Source organism: Actinia tenebrosa, unplaced genomic scaffold (assembly GCF_029948245.1).
Source record: "Actinia tenebrosa isolate PJP-AT-01 unplaced genomic scaffold, QUT_ActTen_1.0 PGA_scaffold0__85_contigs__length_37466705, whole genome shotgun sequence".
In the NCBI taxonomy this organism is placed as follows: Eukaryota; Metazoa; Cnidaria; class Anthozoa; order Actiniaria; family Actiniidae; genus Actinia; species Actinia tenebrosa.
In genome coordinates, this window is record NW_028292569.1 from 4160278 (window position 1) to 4176938 (window position 16661).

General features: G+C 35.9%; 3 protein-coding genes across 3 annotated transcripts; 1 reads left to right on the forward strand and 2 right to left on the reverse strand.

Annotated features, from left to right (window-relative positions):
* Positions 1–466: 466 nt before the first annotated feature.
* Positions 467–7433, reverse strand: LOC116303844 (schlafen family member 5). Its single transcript, XM_089028675.1, has 4 exons — positions 7277–7433; positions 6708–6812; positions 5552–6284; positions 467–4008 (listed from the first exon to the last, which is right to left on the reverse strand). The coding sequence occupies exons 1-4, from the start codon at positions 7320–7322 to the stop codon at positions 3102–3104; spliced, it is 1791 nt and encodes a 596-aa protein (XP_088884801.1). The 5' UTR covers positions 7323–7433; the 3' UTR covers positions 467–3101.
* On the reverse strand, positions 7328–12005 carry LOC148913297 (schlafen family member 8-like). The gene is made up of 4 exons (XM_089026028.1): positions 11564–12005; positions 9570–9598; positions 7475–8423; positions 7328–7371 (listed from the first exon to the last, which is right to left on the reverse strand). The coding sequence occupies exons 2-4, from the start codon at positions 9573–9575 to the stop codon at positions 7328–7330; spliced, it is 999 nt and encodes a 332-aa protein (XP_088882154.1). The 5' UTR covers positions 9576–9598; positions 11564–12005.
* A 1658-nt stretch (positions 12006–13663) lies between these two features.
* Positions 13664–15945, forward strand: LOC116303846 (vang-like protein 2-B). Its single transcript, XM_031713454.2, has one exon. The coding sequence runs from the start codon at positions 13856–13858 to the stop codon at positions 15362–15364; it is 1509 nt and encodes a 502-aa protein (XP_031569314.1). The 5' UTR covers positions 13664–13855; the 3' UTR covers positions 15365–15945.
* The last annotated feature ends 716 nt before the right edge of the window (positions 15946–16661 follow it).

Consider the following 16661-nt stretch of genomic DNA (forward strand, 5'->3'; position numbering starts at 1 on the left):
TTCGGGCATCAAATTGATTATCCTTTCTGCTCTTTCATATGTCATTGTCTCGTCCGTATCGCCCTCCATAAACGTTGTAAAGGCAAAGTCAGCATCCAGGCGATCCAACACCTGAGTTCTCAGTTTGCGCAGTTTTATTTCTAATGCTCGTGATGGCGTCCATCTATATGTAAAGGATATCTTAACCTCCGTTTGCAGTACCCAACACAGCAGCAGTAAGGGACTTGTCGCGCGGGTAAAACCCGACTCGGACGCGTTCGGAATAACGCGGGTAAAACCCGTGAATATACGACATCAATCGCGAGTCCCCCTTACTGCTGCTAATGGGATTTGGTGTACTGGGAATGGGATTGATATATAAAGAGATAAATAAGGGGGGAAATGGATACATAAATAGATAAATGTGTAAACAAATCAGAACATAAATAAATGAATAATTATAAATTGAAAATAAAAAGCACATGCACATTTTTAATACTTTCTTTATTCTCATAACATAGCACTACGATTTTCAAAATTTTTTTTTCTTGGCATGCACTTAATTAAGTAACAGTTGTTCCTCAAAAATTTTATGACTTTTTAAGAACATATCAACCTTTTTTCTTGGCATGCACTTTTTATAATTTAGTTACAGAGTTATTGTTCCACAACAATTTTACAAAGACTTTTTAAAAACCATATCCACATTTTTTCTTGGCATGCACTTTTTATAATTTAGTTACAGGGTTATTGTTCCTCAACAATTTTACAAAGACTTTTTAAAAACCATATCCACATTTTTTCTTGGCATGCACTTTTTATAATTTAGTTACAGGGTTATTGTTCCTCAACAATTTTACAAAGACTTTTTAAAAACCATATCCACATTTTTTCTTGGCATGCACTTTTTATAATTTAGTAAAAGAGTTATTGTTCCTCAACAATTTTACAAAGACTTTTTAAAAACCTAGAGTAAATAATGGATTTCTATTATAATAGGTAACTAGAGTATACATATTATCCACATTTAAAAGATAAAAATGGGGATGGAACTAACCAAAAATTTGGGATCCTAAATAAGATTGAAAAATTCTACCACAATAGCTGTATACAATCATTGGTTTCTAAAAAGGTTCATAATGGTTTTGTTGCATGTTGGATATCGTTTAACCTTGAAAGGTATTATTTAATCCCATTATTATTATTTGAATATGTCACAAAAGACAATTGCAGAAGATGTGCAGACAATGTTTGGGAAAATTCCATATCAATGTGACCTTTCACTGATTGGATAAACATTGTCCATGCATAGTGCATTGTGGGCTTGGTATACGACATGCAACATGCACATTTACCAACCTTTTTTTATGAAATAGCTGTAATATCACTATGTATAATATCTCCTGCCTGGATTTTTTTTAAACTAACATTTTACAATACTTGCATTCTGATTCCTTTTATATTCATATCATAATAATTATACTTTAACATCTAAGTTGTGACCTTTTTGCATGCTGCTTTGTTATAGCTTCTGAATCAATACAATTATAATTTTTTGTTCATCATACCTTATGCAGTGTTACTTGTACCTACAGTAGCGCACTGGCAGGCTTCCTTTAATTTCTCTCGCTCGGGGAAAATTAAAGGAAAACTCTGCCAGCAGGGTAATTTGTAAGTTACAATGTATGCCAAGGAATTTGCCTGTTTCCTGTGGGTGATTTCCCTTGTATGGAGTAAGCCAATTTCAAAAACTCCTTTTAATAATTCTTATACCTGATAAAGTCCTCTTTATAAGTATTCTCTATATAGTGTTATGATAAGGCTTTTAAGCAGCTATTGCCCATGTTGTTGAAAAGATTGATCTTGTGAGCCACTAAGAAAATAAAAGGGTGAAGACACAACATTTAGGATACTGATAAGGATAACTTTACCAGAGATAAAAGTGAATCCAAGTTTAGATGAATACTAGAGCCTCTTTAAGATCCAGTCTCACATGATTACTGACGATTCTGATTCATTAGGCTAATTACGATTATAGAAATTAATATTACATAGGAGATAGCAAACAGGAAAAAACTATTCTTTATAGCCTAAAGACTATTATAATATATTTCCATATCATTGTATTCATTTGGTTTCTCACAGATTAGTTCATTATTCTATTTATATTTAAAGAGAAGAAATGTTAGTCGTTCCTGTTTTTTAATCATGTGTGATTTGAGTTTTTCATAAAATAACCCAAGAGAACCTAGGATCTGGGTGTTACTAAACAGCGAAACACCAAAACACCGAAACAACGAAACAACACAATAAAACATAATTTTTTGCCAAATTCTAAGCTTCTTTGAGTCCGCATCCTGTGGAAAAACATAGTTAATAACTTAAATTAACTTTATGACTTCCTTTTAACGTACTTATGAATCACTGAGCTTTGACACTTTCTTCATTAACTAATTATAACACGATCTACAAACTCATATAAAAACTACCTTTTTTTTTTCAATTATTTAATCCGAATAAGAAAATAAATTAAACTTATCAAATGGAAAGAGAATGTTTTTGCCGTTTTTTCCAACATTACATAAATGCATATTTTGATAATGAAATCTGTGAAGGAAATGCACTTCAACACGTTTATAAATACACGTTTATACTGGGAATGGGATTTGGTGTACTGGGAATGGGATTTGGTGTACTGGGAATGGGATTTGGTGTACTGGGAATGCAATTTGGTGTACTGGCAAAAACATTCTCTTTCTGGTTTTGAGATTACTTTCTTATGCAAATTTAATAATTGTTAAAACATAAAGTAGTTTTCATTTGACTTGGATCATGTTAGAGTGGATGCAATTAAACCGTGAAATAAAATCAAACTAAATACTAACTAATAGTATCTATTTAGTGACAAATAGTTGCTATCACTCAATCAGAATATTCATCATACAAAGACAAATACACAATAGACCATTTGTGTTTTGAAGCTTAGAATTCAGCAAAAAATCATGTTTATTGTGTTGTTTTGGTGTTTCGCTGTTTAGTAATGCCCCTGGGATCTCTCTCCTTCCTAGCTTACTCAACCTGTGTTCCTGTTACATCTCTATCTCTTTTTTTTTGAAAGTGTTTCACCCCCTGAAGTTTATAACTTCATCCTTTACAAATGGGATATCTGTTTTTTTCAAGCAGTCAGCCAATCCAAAAGAGTTTGCCACTTGATCATCCTCAAGGATCAAAATGAGCTTGAGCTTTGCCCGACTACATAAGGAGACCATCAATGCCTCATTATTCTGGAAACCTGAATTAGGATCAAAGTGGGGGCAGAACCCAATAATGATGTCTTTATCCTCCCCACAGAAGTCGCGGATAGTGTCAAACACGATACCATGTTCAGAGACAGCCCTTCCATCCTTGACTGGACAATGCCTTGTGCGTTCATCAAATAATTTACGATACAAATTCTTTTCCTTTTCATCAGTAAAAAGGACGCCAATGGTGTCTGGATCAACTCCCTTATTAACCATGTCTTTAAGTAGGTGAATCAACATGTATACCAGAGTTACCAAGTGCTCTTCTTCTGGTTGATTTGGCACCAGAACTTCGACGTCCTCTCCTTCAAGATTATGTCCAAGTTGAATCAGAGGGCCATTCTTCCTGAATCTTTCACAAATGAATCTGTGTATTTTGCCAGTGGTCCTGATGACGGTACTCAGCTGCCTTTTGGAGAAACCATCTGGTAGCCTATCAAGTACACAGGATCCTTTGAATATCTGCTGGGAAGAGTCACTAAATATCCAAAGACTTGGAGGATTCCCGTTACGGTACGAATTCATGAATGTCTCCCACCAACTCCCACCAGTCGATTGAAGTGTTGAGGGGTTCTCCTTGAAATGTTGGCATTCATCAATCACAATATGCTCCACACCAGCAAGTGCATTATCATGTTCATTTGTCTGATAAGAAGTGATTCCAGAATCATAGTTGCATGTTAAACATAATGCCCCTGGTTTACCATCCATGGTTACTTTAATGTGCCTAAAAAGAAAGGCCAAAATATTAAATTCATATGTTTGAAAACCATAAAATGGAAAATGGTAACAAAACCACACTCTACATGAATTAATGAACTGGCAACAAATTTCGGTCCCTTAAGTTTTGGACATTCCGGTTGTCGCTACACTCTAGCTTCTCAGTTAACCAGAAAAACCCTTCAATCAAGGGAGGGTCCAACAAAATCTACTTCAATCCTTGGATCATCATCTTGTGTTAGTCAAGTTTTCATTATTTCTCTCCCTTGATTTGAGGGTTTTTCTCTCTCTCTCCCTCTCTCTCTTTTTCTACTCCGCAAAAAATCGTTAAAGTGCTAGTCTTACAAAAATGACACCATCCCTGGGAATTGTACCATATAAAACTAGATATGTAATGTAGCTTACTGTCCAAATTCTTTTTCAATACGAGACTGGGAAGATGTTGCATTTAGCCGGTAAAGTTTGGCCGTTTGAGGCCGCCATTAACCGATTGCGTTCCTGGCAACTTTTAGTGATTTGAAGGAAGTGACGTCATACGTGCCACCCTTCAAAATTCCCGGCTTTTCACAATGTGTAATTGCAACCAAATGTTTTGATTTAAAAACAAGCCTTAAACCAAGTCATGCATTCTTACAGAGAATGCTGTAGAGTCAGTGTGGATAAAAAGGATGCCAGTTGCGCATATGACGTCACACATAAATTAAAATGCAACCACAAAATCACTGCTCATAGAAATGGCGGACGGTCTTTTAACAATTTTCGGAAGTAGAATTCAGACTGGAAAAGTTTCTTTTTCGAACCAATTATTGTTTATTGGTGAACATCATAACCTATTTTAGCATATAGAAAATCGGGGATTTTTTTGCGTCATTAATATATTCATAAGACTAGCACTTTAATCTCATGTGAATCTTTGCTTTCAACTCAATAGAGGACTCAGGGCCGGGAAGTATAAAAAATCTCTTTCTAGATAGGTCTATTGTTTTTCAAAAAGTTAAAAAAAAGTTAAAACAAATATTGGCAAACAAACAATTAGTGCTCTAGCACCAGATCTATGGAAAGAAATTCCAACTGAAACCAAATTAGTTAAAAAATCCTTCATTTTTAAAAAAAAGGTTAAGGAGCATTTGCTGCAAAGCCAATGCCCCTCATCTTCGAATTAACTACCAAAACAATTATACATGATATAAATTTTGAAAACTAAGTGTTAAATTAGACACTGACATTCCAAAAAATTAACTAATACCAAAAATATGAGAAAAGAAAAATGTAATTAACCGATTAATTTGTAATTAGAATCTTAGTATTTTAAAAATTTAAAAAAGAATGTAAATAAAATATATTGTATTGTATATTGTATTGTATTGTATTTTCAACAAAGGGTGCTCTCATCTTAAGAGAGCTCAATGTAACTCTTCCCTGGCTCTAAATGAGGGGAATAGTGTTGTAAATCTAAAGGTTAAAGTGAAATTAAGCTAGAATCCACAGACATTAATGAAAACGAAAAAAAGAACAACAATTGCAACTGAATGCATACAAGGACATCATACCTGACTTTAGCCTCCAGCACCTCATTTGAGCACATAAACAAAACTTCTTTAAAAGAAAAGCCCTGTCTTCTTAGACGATGAATACGTTCAATCGCCAAAACAGTTTTCCCACTGCCAGGAGGGCCTGTTATCATCAATTTTGGCGATTCAAAATTCTCAAAGAGAATCTCATATTGCTCCTTGGTGAGCAAATGAAAAAGATGATTGCCAACAAAACTTTTAAATGAGGAATTCACTCTGGCAAGTACAGGGACTAGGGCTTTAATGATGGCCTGATATTTCTCATTAGACATCTGGTAGGCTTTGGGATAGACAGATAACTGAGATATCCTTCTATCTAGTATGCCTATGTCATCTTCTACAGAGCATGCAAGCGTGATAGGCTTAACATAGAATTTCTCCATGCACCCTCCTTCTTGGGCAAGTATCCCCTTCAACTTAGTTGCTAGCTTTATGTTGTACTTGCAGCTTTCACTGGTAGCTTCTCCCTCACATAGACTAACCAATAAAAGAGGAATGCTTGGAGAACAAACCAAAATGTCCCGAATCACCTCTGCTGGCTTAGTGTTTGGAAGCCCTATATCAACTCCCCAACATCTTTCAATGAATGTAATGCCTTCCCATTTATTTTGTTTGAACATCTTTTTCAAACAGCTAATAAATGTTTGCAATAAGCTTCTGTTTCTTGAATGCTTTGCTTGTTTTGGCCGGATCTTTAGTTTCCCTGGTGAACCTGCAATAAATAACAAATAGACGTCTTTAGCTTTAGTGTAATGTTTTCCCATTTCAGACCACCGCCACCGCCATCATAATCATCATCATCATTATGGTACAAAATATAGATAAATTAAAAAGCATCTTCAAGATCCAGCGTTAAAAAGGGTCTTCTTCAAGATCAAGCGTTGTTGAATATTTTTCCAGTATTGAATTCCACTGTTCAAGATTTCCACAAGTGTTAAAGTGGAATCTTTTTGTTACAAATAGATCTAATGGAATGCAATACTGGAAAAAATATTCAACAACACCAGATCATGTATTTTATTCTTGAAGGCTCTTTTGTATACTGAAAATACAAGTGCTTCATGGGATATTCTATGGTGTACCACTCCTCTCTGGTAATTAATATATATTATATGAAACATGTATTCTCAAATACCTTCTATCAAATCACTGTAAATATCTTCGATGGTGTCTTTCACAGTGTAATAGACTGTTCTCCCGCGTGTTTGACGCTTTAATTTCTTTTGGTCATTTTCATCTCCTGTCAAAACATTCACACAAAAACGTTTTAATGACAACTATCAAAGGTATGAATAATCAATAAGAAAATTAAGGAAAAGGGTAAGTTTGTTTGTATATTGGTGGGGATGGTTCATACAAGAAATCTATTTGTTCTAGCACCATGTTTACTTATTGAGACTTCAAAATTATTGGGGGCCCCCCCCCCCCCCCCCCAGACCCAGAAGAGTCAGGCTTTTCCCCAGCACTGGAAACACGAGGTGTGCTGGGGGCAAGTTTTGTCCACAAACACCTTGATATTGGTAAGAAAGCAAAGTTTCAGCTCATAATGTAATAACCCTGCTCATAATATAATAACCCTGGACACACACTTTTAATAAGGACACACATTGGTGCATTAACTGTTTCCAGTGTATTATATAATGCAATTTAGGGTAGGGGAAAGTGACCTTTAATTGCAATTCAAAATATAAATGTATACCTTACCTACAGAAATAAGCTTGTGTAGAGAAAGCCATTCCTTAAATTCCATATTGACTATTTTGTTTTCCTGATCCAGTACACTGCATACCGGTTTTTTCCTAAACACAGCAGTACCAGGGAAAGCACAAATATGGACTGCTATGACCCAAGTGTCATCACCAGCCCCATCTACTGGGAAGAACTTGATATGATAATCTTCACCTGCTTTAGGTTTAACCTCTTCTCCAGAATCCGAAACCCAAAGCTTTCGTTCCAAACATTCAACTATACTACGATGGATATTATCTTTCTCTTTGTTATCTTTGACCTTTTGTCCTTTGATGAGAGATTGTTTATCTCCTATTCCGAAGTACACTGTCCCTCCCTGAGTGTTAGCAAATGCCACTACATTATCACTTAGCTTGGTACAAAGGTTATTAGCCAGGTTTTCATCCTTGTTGGGATTGAGCAGCTTGTGTTCCTCGGTCATTGTTTCATAAGACAATGTTTCACCCAAACGAAATGATGTATGGAATTTTGGATTGTTTGCACAGACACACCCTTCTTTCTTACTTAGCAGCTCACAAATTCTGGAATACAAAGAGACTTTGTAGTTTCTCCGTACGCTGCGCTGTAGAAGGTGAGAATCATCAGTTAGAATGGTAACTGATGACTTCCTTACAAATATGTAAGTCGTGGTACCCTTGGTTTCAATATCTAAAATGTCATCAATTGAATCTTTTTCACCACATTCACCTCCAAGTGAAGTCTTTCGTTTTTCGTACAATTCTTTCAGCCAGTCATCTATATCTTTCCCTACTGGTATCTGTGTACTGTTAATTCTTATAACTCCTCCACTTGTGTTTCTAAGTGCAATTTCTACTCTTAAAACTTTTTCCACATCCAATTTCCTCTTTTTTTTCGTCTCCCAGTTAAAATTGATATCAAAATCAATCACAACTTCTGCCAACTTGGCTAGCTCATCTTGGGGGTAAGGTGTACTACTACTTGTACTACTTGCTGATTCTATTGATTCAGAGTAAGATGTGCTCCCTAATGATGACCCATCATCATCAATAGAAACATCGCGTTGCTGCGGATCAACGTCCCCTGCGCCTTCAGCTTCTTTACTTTCATCGTTGTGGGGCTGGTTACTTTTCTTACTATTTTTCTAGAACAATTTATATATATGTGCATGAGGATATATATGAAATATATATTTGTACTGCAGTTGCAATGTATCAAATTGAGCTGATCCTCGCAAATTGAAAGACTCAGAAAAAAATCTGAGTCTTGAACAAGATTTGAACCCGTGCCCTAGCTGTTCCAGTGCCATGCTCTAACCACTGAGCTACCAAGTCTCATATGAGACTTCAAGGACACATTAGGTGGGTTTATTGGTCTGATAGGAAAGATAATGTGTATGACAATATATATGAATATATATTATCATTTATATAAGAACACAAATTTGAAATCTATGATCCTTTTACTGATACTTTCAAGATCATTATTACAGTTTAAATGACTTACTACAAAATAATTCTTTTATGCATTTACCTACAAAATTTCAGTCTCCTTTATAGCTACATTTGTATGGTTCCCAGATCCCCCTGGGCTATAGAGGGCCCAGGAGAATCTTGAACCAATACTTATGACTGTTGCAAAAAAGAGTACGAAATTTAGGATCATCAGAGATAATATAAATTTCTGAGATCCAGTTCTAAAGCAGCAATAAAAAAAGCAAGAAAACACCTTTTGTGTGTGTGTTATTCTGAGTTTAAAGTTACATGCCTCCCCCTGCAAATCTATTATTATTTTATTGTCTCCCAATTCAAATTTATTTCATAAACCCTCTTTATTTGATAGCTTCTCCCAAAGAAAATAGTTAGAGTCCCCTCGCCACCCCCCTAAAAAAACATACTGTAGTCTCCTCAATGCAGCCAGTATGCTTCCCTTCACTCTATAGCCCCAGGCATGTACACCTATTTCAAAAGACATTGTCCGTTGTAGATCTGAAATCTGATATCTGAGACCAAGTAGCATGCTGCAAATTGTAATGTATTCACAGCCAAACAACATAGTTTTCTTTCAGATGGGAATATATATATGCATGACTTTTCAGTTAAAGAATGTGATTTTTCGTATTTTAGCTGGAAAACATAACAGCACAAACATTTGGTTTAGTCTCAGATCGCCCATTTCAGATCTCCAACAGACAACGTTTTTTGAAATAGATGTATCTTACAGTAAAGAGTGGTTTCTAAATAGTTATGTGCTTATCAATTTCATTGGTTTCATAAAATACACAACATACCTCCATTTGAAGCACTATGCCTCTTTTTGCTATTGGGTAAACAGAAAGAATATTAAGTCAATTAATGTAATGATCCAATTAAAAAAAAATCCATACTCTGTACTAGTTCCTAAGTCCTTTTTTCACACTTCTTCAGAAACAATTAAATCAATGTTAATAAATATATATTATATTTCATAGCTTGGCTTGCCTTTTTCCACTGCCTAACATGCATGGTGAACGTAGCTTTAATTGGTTCAGAAAAAGCCCTCTAATAACAATCAACTGTCTTGACTGTCACAGAATTCATTTCTGTTTGTAAAATACAGTATTAACATTCTCAGTGTCTATGCTTGACTGTATATCCCAGCTGGGCATTAAAATTCATATTACTCCTAGTAATTCTTACAGTACTTTATGTACTGCATGATTCTACATGAAGTTAAAATAGTTAAATCCTCTTCTTGACTGTGATAGATTATAGAAATCAAGAGTGGTTTTTACGAGTAAAGTGCACTTGGTTCTCGTCTCTGGGGTATCGAGGCTAAAAGTTTAAGTTCCGTGGGGTCTCTCCCTTAACTATTCTTGAGGGTTTTTCTTTGGGTTATCCAGTTTTCCCCAATATTTCTGCCCTGAAAAGATTGTTTTTCATATGTTGAGCATGAGCAGCAAGTTTCTTGTGACAAATTTCTGGACTGCCCGAAGTCAAGATTCCAGGTAAAACTAAAATGCTTTGTGACTTATTCATTATTTCAAAATAAAACGGGATTTTGAGGTTTGAAAATATCATAAGCTTAAGCTTCGATGTAAGGGTTTTTTGGTTGAAAAATATCATTTTTTTGTAATTGGTTAACACAACTATAATGGATAAATCTGATCTTTTAAAAGTTAACTAGATTACATTTCTAGAGAGCATTAATGCCAAATATTCGTGCTCATGTGATGTACTAATATCTGGAATAACCGGTTTGAAAACAGGTTTCTCATGTGATTTCTTCTTAGGGAACTGTTGTTTCAGGTCAGAGATGTTTTTCTCCCCTAAAGCAAGAACAGGGAACAGAAAAAGATTCTTACGATATATAATAAAATCTCCTGACTTCACAGGTAACTCAAGCAATAAAAAGGTTTGTTAGCAGTTCCAGGGACTCTGAATAGAATAGAATAGACTAGCAGAATAGACATCTTTAGTTCAGGTGCAATGTTTTCCCATTTCAAACCATGTGTCATTCCCTAGAGTATTGTTTCTTTTGTTTCTTATTGTATTCTTCTAAGGTTGTGCATAAGAAGACACATGAATATAGATACAACTCAAACAAAGAATATTATTCTCAAGGGACACGTGGGCTGAAATGGGAAAACATTACAAAAAAATTTTAGAATTTTCCTGACTGAATACAAAATTCCCTAGTCTCTTAGATTTCTTTCCAGTAACCAGTAACGCGGCCACCCCAGACAACAATCATGATGTGCACTTTGCAATAGACTGCCATCAATCAAACATGTTGATGTCATTTACGCGCGTGTGTGATTGAAAAGGCGCCAAAACTTGTCGATTGTTTACAAGTATTATGAGCCACACTCACCGGGCCGATCCGGGTTGATCCAAATGCATGTTAATGACCTCAACGTGCTTGATTGACAGCAGACTATTGCAAAGTGCACAATTTTTGTCTGGGTTGGCCGCGTAGCAATGCAAATGGCGGTAATCCCAAAAGTAAAAAGAGGACGGGTATTCATCGAGTGTTACACGCTCGACCAAACCCAAATTTGGCGTTATGTGTGAGTTCAAGTAATACGCGATCGATATATAGTCGCGCAACTCGACTGCAAGAAGGGATCTTTCAATAGATAAGAATTAAAATTTGAACTGAACGCGAACATTCAACATTTTCGATCAAACACAGCAGCCTGGCATCACTTCTTGTATACGAATTCTGTTTTTCTATGCACGATAAACTTAAATACTAACTTAAATTGACATTTTCACATCATTCTTATAAATTTCGAGTGCTTACCATCGATTTAAATCCTAAGTTTGTCTGAGTCTTCGTCGTTGTTTCAGCTTCTCTCTTGTCTTTATTCTTCGCTCGATCGACTCCCTTTTTCCAGGAATCCTTTAAGCTCCAATGTTTTCAGGATGATGCAATAAGCCTGAAGCGAGATGACGTTTTACCCCCGTCTCTAGACCCTAATCCTTTTCACACTGCTTTTGTTCTTTAATTATGACTATTGTTCCTGTATTCTCTAAGAAATCAGAAATTTTAATATGAAAGAATTTTAAAAACTATTATGGTATAGAGTCGGGGGCCGGGGTAAAACGTCATCTCGCTTCAGGCTTACCACAGGCAGCCCAATTCTTGTTAAACATAAAACTTTTCTTACTTTTCATAAGAGCGGTCTACCTTTAGTATTTAGTAAGGAATCATATGGTTTTTCCTTCCTTCCTTCCTTCCTTCCTTCCTTCCTTCCTTCCTTCCTTCCTTCCTTCTTCCTTCCTTTCTTTCCTTTCTTTCTTTCTTTCTTTCTTTCTTTCTTTCTCTTCTTTCTTTCTTTCTTTCTTTCTTTCTTTCTTTCTTTCTTTCTTTCTTTCTTTCTTTCTTTCTTTCTTTCTTTCTTTCTTTCTTTCCAGTCAGGGAAGGAATCGCATACTTTAATAAGTTAATTAATTGACATTTAGTGTAAAGTTGCTAGGTACGAAATTTGATTTTATCCCCAACCCCACTAGATCTGACCTCTTTCCCATTCCTTGAATGATGTAATCAACGATAGAACGATTAACTTCATTACAGTGCTGGTAAAAAAAAACTTCCCATAAAATTCTGTGTTCAATTCGAAAATTAAGGAAAATAAATTACTTAGTTCCGGCAGCAAACTGTAAATCATGCTAATCCAGAACACGAAGTATGACCTACAGAATCTATAGCAAGCCTAACCACATCAATGATACCGTCAATTGATTCTTTGAATTAATTTAATTGTCGGGTGTGTCTGCCACCGGCTTGAGGAATTTCAATCCTTCCTCAAAGAATCCAAGCGTGACACGGCTTGATTTATTTATAGATCCAAGGTCGGAGATACCCTTCAACTTAAAAACACTTCAATTCAATGAGATGAATTTCACTGTTTTTAGTAGTGTTTTCTCATTTTTATAATTATTTGTTGGGGGGGGGGGGGGGGGGGTATTCATGCTTCCATCTATTCCTAAACAAATTAGGCTTCCTCGGAAAAACAAAGGTTTGAATCTTGTTATGAATCGTATTTAAACTAAATAACGCGTTAATTTCTTCGAATTTCGAGTTCAACAACAGTTTAAGTTAGTTAAGTTGACGATGGATTTTGAGCAAAAACCTTCATGTCCGTTGTATTTGTCAAATGTTATCTTTAAAAACAAAGAATGCTTATCGGTTTTGATTATCGATTATTTTGAATACAGTCGCCATATCTCAAGTGAATTCTCCTCGTAACTTTCGAACTATTTGAATACTTGAGCCTGAAAAAACATCGAATATTCATTTTTTGACTAAAATGTTGATAAAATGATAAAACTGCTTAATTGATTTTGAAATGAAAATCGTGTTTCGAAAATACATCGATAAAAGTATCAATTTTGAAAAGCTATTTTAAAAAGAAGATTTAAAAAAAAAGATAGATAGAGGCTCAAGATTCCGTTACTTTTCACGTTATTTTCCAGTTGCAAATTGACCCTTTAAGTGCCGTAACGAATTAGACAATAATCAAGTCTGAAATCAAATCCTTGAATGCATAATTAAAATCTGTCTCGAGTCAATTGATTTTTTTTATTACAGTTAATTGAAGCTAATTTTGTTAGAAATCTTTCTAAATTTTTTCATCAGATTAATGTCAAAGATTCTTAATAATACGTGTTGGAAATTGCATTAAAAGGGAAGATTCTTAGATCACTTGGATTATTGAGTAGATTGGGTGTCAAAGAGGCTATTGAATAACCCACGTGACTTCCGAGGTGACTGTGATTGATTCCCAAAAGACACAGTCTAATTATTCTGATGAATTTTGATCTGACCAATCAGTGCGTCCCTTGGGTAACCATTTCAATGGCCTTGTCAGTTGTGTGGTTGACAGAAGCACCGCGCGGAACGCGAATATGAATACATTTGATCTCCAAACATTATACTTCGGTGGTTTGTGAACGCTGTCTTCAAACTTAGCAGAAAAGATCGAGTCTAGAGGGTTTATTCTTCGCCATTAATGCTTAATGAACTTCGGTCTTTGACCGATAAAGGAGTGTAGCTTTTTTTTTGAGCATTTTATTTGATTTTGAAGAGAAAATGCCGAGAGATCACTACCGAAAGGCTCCTGATAGAGACCATTACTCTCAGAACCATAAGACGGATCGCCGTGAGCATGAAACAAATGGCAGTCAAGAGCTCGACGAAGGAGTTATTGAAGTCCAAGTTATCCCACAAGATGATAACTGGGGTGAAACAGCGACGACCATAACTGAAACCGCTACTTCTATAGTGACACTTAGCGAGGAAGACATTAGTGAACTTGGCAAGGAAAAGAAGCGTTTTTCGTTTGCTTCGTGTCTAAACATCAAACTCATCCCCGCTGGAATCTTAAGTCTACTGCTCATTATCTCACCGATTCTTTTCATCGTTTTACCCGCGGTCTTATGGAAGCCTCTGATGTGTGGAATCGAATGCGATGGTATGTTTTTGAGCCTAGCTGTGAAAGAAATCGTTCTAATCGTAGGAATATGGGCTTTGTATTTCCGAAAGACGCGGGTGAGAATGCCGAGGGTCAACGTCTTGCGAGTTGGGATCATGACGCTCGTGTTTTTAGTTCTTGTGTGCTACTGGCTATTCTACGCTTTGAGAGTCATTGCCAACAAAAACGACTTGAACCTCGCGAATATTATTCACTTTTCATCGACTTTATTAGACACTTTATTATTCCTACATTATCTGTCTGTGGTTGTTTTATGGCTTCGACATTCAGAACCTGTGTATAACCTCAAAGTCATCCGAAGTACGGATGGTGTGAGTCAGTTTTATAAGGTGGGAACGATGTCTATACAAAGGACTGCCATATTTGTGCTCGAACAATACTACAAAGATTTCCCCGAGTATAATCCTTATATGATGTCAGTTCCTGCTCGTGCGGCCACCAAACAGTTCTCGACTCTAAAGTTCTACGATATCGATGGCAAACTCACCGACAACAGTAAAATTAATCCGCGAACTCGAGCGATCATTACTTCGAGTTCCCAAGGCCGAAGGAATCCCGGACGAAACGACCGATTTTACGAAGAAGCTGAGTTTGAGAGGAAGGTGAAAAGACGCAAAGCAAGGCTAATGGCAGCGTGTGATGAAGCGTTTGGTCATGTTAGACGTGTTCAGTTGGACAGAGGACCCACTGTTCCTATGGATCCGGAGGAAACCGCTCAGTCTTTGTTCCCTTCATTCGCGCGTCCTTTACAGAAATACCTTCGTACCGTGAAGCAACATCATCGGCATAACATGGATGCCATTTTAAAACATTTATCTCATTGTCTGGCGTTTGATATGTCGCCTAAAGCCTTTCTGGAGCGGTATTTGAGCGAACAACCATGTATTGAGTATATTAGCTCACGAGATACTCAAGAATGGAGTTTAGTTTGCGAGGAACAAGTCACATCGGGACTGTCCAACTCAACCGTCTTTCAACTAAAGAATGAGCAACTTTCTCTCGTCGTGACGGTCAACGACATCCCGTACTTTGATCTCTCGGAAGAGGAATTCGATTTTGAGAATAACAAATTCGTCCTGAAGTTGAATTCAGAGACCTCTGTCTGAAAGGATTGGAGGAAGATAGAGGAACGTTTGTTGACATTGCGTGTAAATATTGCTCGCATTTTTAAAACTTGATACCCAAATATGAACTGATAACAAAAATTGCGTCCCATGAAATCTACACGTGTTGTTCGTTTCATGAAATCAACGCAGAATTTAGTTGGTTTCTATTTGACACTGGAATGGTTTTTCTGGCGCGTTTGCACTGAACTGGCTTCTTCGAAAGCATCGAACAGGCTTTCTTTAGCTAGTAATGGTTTTTCTGATGTAGAATTCTTCGAGAATTCATAAGCTTTATCTACCTTAGATTCTATTCAAAAAACCAACGGAACAAGGTTTTTTTGGTAATATTTTAGGAAGATGTTTTTACATGACTTAGAAGAATAGAATCTGCGCGAAATATAAACTTCAAAGTGTGAGGACAATAGTTTTTCAAAACCATCTCCGTTGTTGAAGTACATATATTATTATTATAACTTACCACGTTGTACAAATCTTTCCATAATAATCTGTAAAGTACAGTCTAGCTTAGAGTTTTTCATTTCAATTCATGTCTGGAATTAATAAATATTTTTAGACGGTTTTTTGAAGTGTGCACTTAACTTTCTCTCCGGATATTAATATTATTCGTAATGATTTTCTTTGTTTTTGAGAGCTTTTTTAAGTGTTACAACTTCGTAGCTCACCACTCGTCCAATATCTGTAATATGTTTACAAGTTGGGAACGCGTTTATTGCTAGGGTCATGGCCAGTGATTTGTAATACTAAGGTAATCATTGTTTTGTAAATTCACCATTGATCATGATTTGGGATAAAGTTTTCGTAATCTTAGGACAAAAATGGGAAGATTTCAAGACTTTATGATATTCTTCAAACAGATAACAGATAAATAATACTATATGTATTTTAACAGGCAATCAAGGGTGTGAAAAAGGTGTTTCAAACAATACTCCGTTATTGTTTCAACTGCTTATTAATGTCTAGTATTCCATCGCACAAAATCCTTCGCTATCACTGCAAGACAAACACGCCAAATCGCTCATGAAAAAGCTTTTTCTCTAAATTTGAATTTCGAAATTCAAATATTATTGCAAATAACGCCTTCAATTGAAATCTAGTATGGAAGACAAAAGACTAAAACAGCGGGACTTCGACAGGAATATCAAAACATCCCATTTATATTTGAAGATAATAGAATTAGCAATGCCTAGCGGCAGTTCATGTTCAATAGAAAGTAATGCATTAGCAAATTGATAGCGTGCTTCTTGGAGTCGATGATAAGTGAAAATCTTTGATCCGA